General features: G+C 39.0%; 2 protein-coding genes across 2 annotated transcripts in view; one reads left to right on the top strand and one right to left on the bottom strand.

Moving 5' to 3' along the window:
* The window catches only part of LOC100539703 (LON peptidase N-terminal domain and RING finger protein 1-like), a 9,851-nt gene extending 9,596 nt beyond the window's left edge, over nucleotides 1–255 (bottom strand). Inside the window, exon 1 of the mRNA XM_019615137.2 lies at nucleotides 29–255. Within this exon, the coding sequence (XP_019470682.1) occupies nucleotides 29–255 (227 nt within the window). The remainder of the gene's footprint in view (nucleotides 1–28) is intronic.
* A 215-nt stretch (nucleotides 256–470) lies between these two features.
* PAICS (phosphoribosylaminoimidazole carboxylase and phosphoribosylaminoimidazolesuccinocarboxamide synthase) lies at nucleotides 471–6,917 on the top strand. The gene is made up of 8 exons (XM_010710128.3): nucleotides 471–672; nucleotides 1,769–1,947; nucleotides 2,311–2,490; nucleotides 2,578–2,691; nucleotides 3,490–3,573; nucleotides 3,721–3,901; nucleotides 4,941–5,099; nucleotides 5,754–6,917. The coding sequence occupies exons 1-8, from the start codon at nucleotides 555–557 to the stop codon at nucleotides 5,918–5,920; spliced, it is 1,182 nt and encodes a 393-aa protein (XP_010708430.3). The 5' UTR covers nucleotides 471–554; the 3' UTR covers nucleotides 5,921–6,917.
* The last annotated feature ends 647 nt before the right edge of the window (nucleotides 6,918–7,564 follow it).

Genomic DNA, 7,564 nt, shown 5'->3' with positions numbered 1-7,564 from the left:
ATGGGGTGGCGGTCGCGGGGAGGAGGGCTTGGAGCAGGAGTCGGAGCCGTGCTGCCGCGTGGCCGTGCTCCGCTTTGGGCCGCCTGCAGAAAAGTTTCTCTTTGCGACGCCGTCTTCTGATTGTTTCTCGTTCCCTCGCCCCGCGGGCGGAGATGCCGCTATCCGCGTCCCGGAGGAGCGGAGGAGGAGCCGCGGCTCCGGGAGCCGAAAAGCTCCGCGTCTCGCTGCCGTCGCTGTCGGAGCGCCGCGGCGCATGCCGCTCAGCTGCGCTTCTGGGCTTCGGTGTCTGGAAAACGGCGAAAAAGTTGTGAAAGGGGCTCTCGCCGTACCGAGCCCCCTGGGCAGCGCCTGCAGCCCCGGGCTACGTGTGGAGATGGCGCTGGGGCTGGTCGGCGCGGAGCCTCTCACGCGTGCTGACGTACGCGACCAAAACTCTTCGCATCTAAAACGCTCTTAATTTTATTTTTTCTCTAGAACTGAAACTTGGTAAAAAAGTTAATGAAGGTAAAACGAAAGAAGTGTATGAGCTGCCGGATATCCCGGGATGCGTTCTGATGCAGTCCAAGGACCAAATAACGGCAGGGAATGCCGCCAGGAAGGACCGGATGGAGGGGAAGGCTGCCATCTCCAACACCACCACCAGCTGCGTGTTCCAGCTGCTGCAGGAAGCAGGTTTGTATTGCAGAGGTAGAATTAATGCCTGCATGCTGCACAAGTTGTTACCCAACACCACCGATTCCGTGCTCCTTCTTAGCCTTCCTGAAGGCTCTGATATATTTTGTTCAGACTTAATTTTTAGTTCACCTTTTCCTCTGATACTACAGAGCTGGGTGGGTGGCCCAGTCATTTGGAGTACTAGAGTATTTGACATAATCTTCTGACCACATATATCACTGGTACAGGTTCTCCCCTAGTCTGAATGTAGCCCTGGACCTCCCTTTTGTTGCTCAGTCCCAACTGATCTAAAAACCGTATGATCTATTATAAGAAGTAATAGATTTTAGTCAATCGGCAGAGTCATAGCTAGTATGTTCTATGTGTGAGAAAAAAGGCCTCTGTAGAATTTTATCTACTTCTGTACAAGTAGTTCTTAAAGCATTAGCAGAGATCAAGGTCTTCTGCGAACAGATTGGTGAAGAGGAGCGCGTGATTGGGTCATTTGGTATAACCTCCAGCTGCTGGCTTGCCTGGAAAGCCTGTTGTTGATGCATGAATTAAGCATCTTGCCTAAGTCTATATGGCCCGTAATTAACCTAATAATTTAAATACCCAATAGCCTATGAGTATAGTATGAATTTTAAATGCTAAGAAGGTACCTCAAAGATTAAGTGGCTTTTACTTGGTAGCTTCTGGCACAATAAATTCCAGTTGCATTTTAAAGCAACAAAAGAATTTCCAGGATTCTTTCTATTCTGGTTTGATTATTTGAGGGCATAAATTGCAGATAACATGAATGCCTTATTGTAGAAGTTTGTTAGCTTTTCGCAACTCTTCTTAACCTTAACTTCTTCAAAGGTGGTAGTTCAACAAATTCTATTAAAGTTTTTCTTTCCTTTATAATGGAACCAGTGTGAGCCTTTGAAAAGCACACATACAAGGGGGGGAAAAAAAAAGCCTTTTCTTAGGCTTAAAATACCATGAAAAGATTCACTGCATCCTTTAAGTATAGAAAAGTGCAAGATTTGGTTGTACTTAAAGTTTGTAGAGACTCTGATTCAGCTGTGGAGTTTGCCTACTAATGAAACTAAGCTGCCATCCTTCTATTTAGGAATCAAAACAGCTTTTGTCAGGAAGCAGAGTGACACAGCTTTCATAGCAGCTCACTGTGAAATGATCCCAATTGAATGGGTCTGCAGAAGAATTGCTACTGGCTCTTTCCTCAAAAGAAACCCTGGAGTCAAAGAAGGCTATAAGTTTTACCCGCCTAAAATTGAGATGTTTTACAAGGTAGGTTGCTCTCCTGTGGAGAGAATCAAACTTACAGATAGAACTCTGTAGTATCTTATTAAAAATGCTAATGGATAAGAGGTTGCACTGACTGACCTCCTCTTAAGGAGTTGCTAGTTCTGGTATTCTGATGTTTTCTTATGTTCTCATCGATGCAATACTGGCTTACAAAGCCATCAAAGAATAACAAGCCGAAGTGTATAAAGTAGATAAATCAAAAGTGCTTTTGAAAATGCTGAATGGTAAAGAGTATATTTAATGATGTCGTTTTTTTTTTTTAAACTAATAGTGTTATTTTCTAATGGCTAATTTTCCCTTATAACAACTGAACTTGCATGTTTTATCTGTTTGGTTCCTTAACAGGATGATGCTAATAATGATCCACAGTGGTCTGAGGAGCAGCTAATTGAAGCAAAATTCTCTTTTGCTGGACTTACTATTGGCAAGACTGAAGTGGATATTATGGCTCGTTCTACTCAAGCTATTTTTGAGATCCTGGAGAAATCATGGCAGCCCCAAAACTGCACTCTGGTGGACCTGAAGGTATGAAAATCTAATTTCCCATGATCCTAATTTTGACAGGAAATATATCTCTATAGTTCTTACAGAAGCTTCTTATTGTCTTTATAGATTGAATTTGGTGTTAATATTTTGACCAAAGAAATTGTTCTTGCTGATGTTATTGATAATGATTCATGGAGACTGTGGCCATCGGGAGATAGAAGCCAGCAGAAGGACAAACAGGTAACATTTTAGTAATTAAATTATAAGTCAATGGGAAAGGAGAAGGATTAAGAAAAATGTTTCTCCCTGTAGTTAAGCCTCTGTTTCTGTTTTCTTTAAATAGTGCGGGAGAGTAGGGAAGCAGAGGTGTCACTTCATCATCATCAAACTTAAAGCAGTTCTGCTTTCTGACTTACTGTATTGTTGAATGAATCATGTAATGACATCCTCAAGTGAATTGCTCTGAATGTACATTTGTTCATCTTCCTAAAATAAAGTACATGATAACATCATGCAGAACCTTGGTTGGCTAGTGCAGTGCTGCTGCAGGCAATGAAATCACTGCAAATTCCAACTTCAAATTATTTGTTTCCCTAAGCTTACCCACTGGGAAGCTATTGAAACCTTGATAGCCCTGTGGCAAAAAGCCTTCCATGTTACAAATGGCAATCAATTCTAATGTCGTGGTGGTGGTGGTGGTGTTTTTTTTAACAGAGAATGTTCTTAATTTTTTTTCCTTGCTTCCATATCCATGTTTAAAAGAAGTAGTCATATCCACTCAAACTCTTATTTTTGTAGAATTAAAGACTTTTGCTCTTTCCGTTTCCTTTTCTATGTAAAGAAAAAAGACTCGCTTTAGAATCTCTCCTGTAACTGTACCAACGTCAGCTCATCTTCTTTCCTTGAAATGGCATAAATACCTCAGTTGGGGTATTTGTACCAATGGTTGGTAGCAGAATGAATTGCTTTGTGCACCTGAAGCAAAAGATCAGCTTTAACGCTTGTTTTTTTGGTGTTTTTTTTTTTTTTCCTTTACAGTCCTATCGAGACCTGAAGGAAGTGACTCCTGAAGCACTGCAGATGGTTAAGAGAAACTTTGAATGGGTTGCAGAAAGAGTAGAGGTATTTTCTGGTGGCTTTTTTCTTCTAATGAACAATGTGTGTGGTTTTTGATAACTGTCTTCAGTCCTGTTGACTGTTTGTTTTTTTTTTTTTTTTTCTCTCCTTTTTTTTCCTCCTTCTGTCTTCTCCCTTAATTCTTTCTTGTAGTTGCTTCTGAAAACAAAGAGCCAAGGTAGAGTTGTGGTATTGATGGGCTCTACTTCTGACCTTGGCCACTGTGAGAAAATAAAGAAGGCATGTGCAACCTTTGGAATTCCTTGTGAATTAAGAGTAACCTCTGCACACAAAGGGCCAGATGAAACTCTGAGGATCAAAGCAGAATATGAAGGTAGGTGTCAAAGAACTAATGAATGAGAATGAGCAGTATCATGTACAAAAATGACTGGTCAACTTAAGTATCTCTGTAAGCTTTTTTTTTTTCCAGAATTTTTTGCTTGTTGAACACAGCAATAAGCTGTTGCAATGCAGTTCTACTCTTGTTAATTACATGATAGATGGTAGACTGCACTAAGCAATTACAAAGTAACATATTGTCTCAGAGCTTCCATTACACAAAAGCTTGAACTCTGATTATATCTCAGTACTGAACTTCTTTGCCCAAGCGCTGATCATGCTAATACCTGCATCAGTAGGAAGATACTACAGTAAATGTATTTCTGAAACAGGGAAGAATGGTGGTTTCCTCTAGCTGACTATAAATGTTCTTTGCTTACCTACAACGCAGATGATGCTGCCATCATTCTACGCATTTGTTGAAAATGTTCAATCATTTTCTTATGTGATGAGAAAAATATTTTAATTCAGATTTTTTACCAAGGAAACTTGACTTTTTCTCTGAAACAGTTTATAGGCTAGCAAGGAAGAGATAAAAATTAATTTGTAGGAGTATTCCTTACACAGAGGAAAAAAAATTAGCATTTGGGGACAGGAGGAAGCAGTTATAGAGGCTCAGAAGTACAAACGTGGTAATCACAGCTGAGATTCACTTGTTTTGAGATAAACAATAGTTTTTTCTAAAGTCTTAATTCAACACTTCAGCCAGAACTTAGCTGACTAAATCTCTCATTTTTAAATGTTGCTCTTTCCAAAAGCTAAGCAGCACCCATTACTCTGATACTTTCTCTCAGGGGCAGAGTAAGACATGCTAACTTGTTCAGTTATGATAAATAGTATCTGAGTTTTAAGGCTGTAAGATCAGTTGTTTCTACGAAGGGGAAAACTCAACGTAAATTTTAGTGCTGTGTAACAGAATGAAAGAAATTAACTGCAAACTGAAGAACTGTATAGACAGATAAAACTCCAGAAAAGAAAGTGGGAGGAAACAAGATGGACTGCCAATCATTTTTTTTTTTTTTTTCCTCTACAAGGAGATGGAATCCCAACTGTGTTCGTTGCAGTAGCTGGCAGAAGCAATGGTTTAGGACCAGTAATGTCTGGTAACACTGCTTACCCTGTTGTCAACTGTCCCCCCCTCTCATCTGATTGGGGTGCTCAGGATGTGTGGTCTTCTCTCAGACTGCCCAGTGGTAAGATGATCTTCAGCATGTGCAATTGTACAGACCTACTTATAGTTATTTTATCATAAACATGTACATGCACTATTTGGAACAGTGGTTTGATCAGTACTGAACAGTCTCTAGAAATCTTCCGCATGCAGTCTTTGACTTCTCAGCTGCAAAAAGCCCAAAGAGATTATGTACAAATACTCTTCAGAAAGATATGATCCTTTGCTTATCCTTGCTAAATATTTGAGTTTGAAAGAGGAGTTAGTAGTAATGGGAAGCTGCTGTTTCTGCTTATAGTACTCCACTTTACTTTGGTAAATTTACTGTGATGAAAGATCAAATAATATCTTTCTCTACAATTAACTTGATTTTTCTACAGCAGTGTATTGCTAACATATGAATTCTGATCACTTAGTGACTAGAACAGCTATTTGGCAACTTACAGGCCCAGAAGCCTGTTACCTCTTTCCTCAAACTTGTTGCTATGCTGGCTTTGGGTTTCAAATGCCATGGTGAGAGAAGTATTGAGACGTTTGACACTTCAGTAGCTTTAAAACTAAATCATGTGGCTTTTGAGGGCTGAAACAAGCACTGTCTTAAACAGTCATTTAGAGGCAATGTTTTGCTCGTGCTTATAAAATGTTTTTTGACAGTAGCATTCTGCCTTCTTTGCAGGTCTTGGCTGCCCTACTACTTTGTCACCTGAAGGAGCTGCTCAGTTTGCTGCCCAGATATTTGGGTTAAACAACCACTTGGTATGGGCCAAACTGCGATCAAACATGTTAAATACATGGATCTCCTTGAAACAGGCTGACAAAAAATTGCGGGAGTGCACCTTGTAAGTCCAACAAGTAACTACTCTTAGCTACACAAAGATAATGGCATGCATATGCATTTGCATCAGGATTTGCAGCTGTACAATGTGAGAAATCTTTTCATACAGAAGGAAGCATCTTTTAGAGCAGCAATTAAGTCTGCTATGTCCTCATCCCTCTCTTGCGTATTTTTTTTTTTTTAGTATAACCACTTAGTAAAAGATGAGAAGATAATATTTTAGATATCTTTCTGTTATTCCAAAATAGTGCTGTTCTGCTCTTCAGTGTATACTGTTAACTACTGATGATGGTTATGTCAACATAATGATTTGGTGTGATTTAAATGGAAATCCATTTTTTTCTGTAAAAGTAACATTCTTCCATAGTAATAATGTATGTCCTGAAGCTTATTAACTCAATGGGACTGCTAACTAAAACTGTGCTGATACTGTTCTGCTTGTAATAATGGTATGCTTTCTTTTAGCAATAAAATGGCAACATGCTGTATTAATAATAGGCTAAGAATAAGAGCCTGAAAGAAATAATTGCCTTATTTAAAAAAAACATATATTTTTTCATGTGTACATGTGTGTATGTATATACACCCCATCAATAACTTTATTACATAATTTGAGAAGTTAACAGTTCTCTTGTTTGTGACAAACTAATTTGAAATGGAACTATAACTAGGCTTGTTGCCTACTTGCTGTATAACTCTTGACTAGTCCAGTCTTTGCCCTTCAAATATTAGATCTACTGTGGATGTATGTGATGCTGTCAAATTATCCTCATACACATCAATGTATCTATATTCCCTCACTCTGTTTCTATGGGACATATACTGAACTGAAGGTGGGAACAAATAGTAAAGCAGCAGAATACCAGGGGCAAGCCTAAGCATGACTGTCTTGTCTTTGCACACAACATTCTTCAAAGTAGGTACTGATTCCAAGAAATATGCAATTACTCAACGTATGTACAATTTATGCTTTTATAATTAAATAAACTATTTAATTCAAAGTTGCTTTGTGGAGACTTGATAAGATACTCATACAATAAGTCATCAGCTCTTAAGATACAGTAAACACTTGTCAAAGAACCCTATGTATTAAAGCAGCATAAAGTAGTAGATAATGTTGCTTACTGTTAGAGGAAGCCCTGATGCTTTTTCATAAAACATAGTTTTATTGTGTAGCTCATATTTGCTTAATGAGGGTAAACTGGATTGATTTCTGCTGCTGTTGGCCTTCACACGAAGGACCACATCTTCTGTGTAGCTATAGCAGAGTCCAAATAGTGCTATTTTTCAGAGTTGAGTGCAGCCTTCTTAAATTGATCAAAGCCTACAGTGAAGCAAAACAACTCTACCTCTTTGTGTAGTTTTGAGGGGAATTTGCTTTTTTTTTGTTGTTCTGTTTTTTAAACAAAAGCATAAAAAAACTAGTAGTACTTGGAGCTAGTTAGTGACAAGAAGGTTGAAACTTCATAGTAAAATATCATCTTTGCAATAAAAACTAGTAGTGGGGCCATGCTCTGTGCAGTGGCTTATTTCTTACATCAAATCACTTTCACCCCAATTATACTAACTTCATTTGTAAGGCTGTGCCAACCTTTGTTAGGCATGAGCACGTTAAGTGCTTTAGTTGCCATGGAGAAGGTCATTCTTCAGTT

This window comes from Meleagris gallopavo, chromosome 4 (assembly GCF_000146605.3).
Source record: "Meleagris gallopavo isolate NT-WF06-2002-E0010 breed Aviagen turkey brand Nicholas breeding stock chromosome 4, Turkey_5.1, whole genome shotgun sequence".
In the NCBI taxonomy this organism is placed as follows: Eukaryota; Metazoa; Chordata; class Aves; order Galliformes; family Phasianidae; genus Meleagris; species Meleagris gallopavo.
The sequence above is the reverse complement of the archived record's forward strand: the minus strand, read 5'-3'. Positions and strand labels throughout refer to the sequence as shown.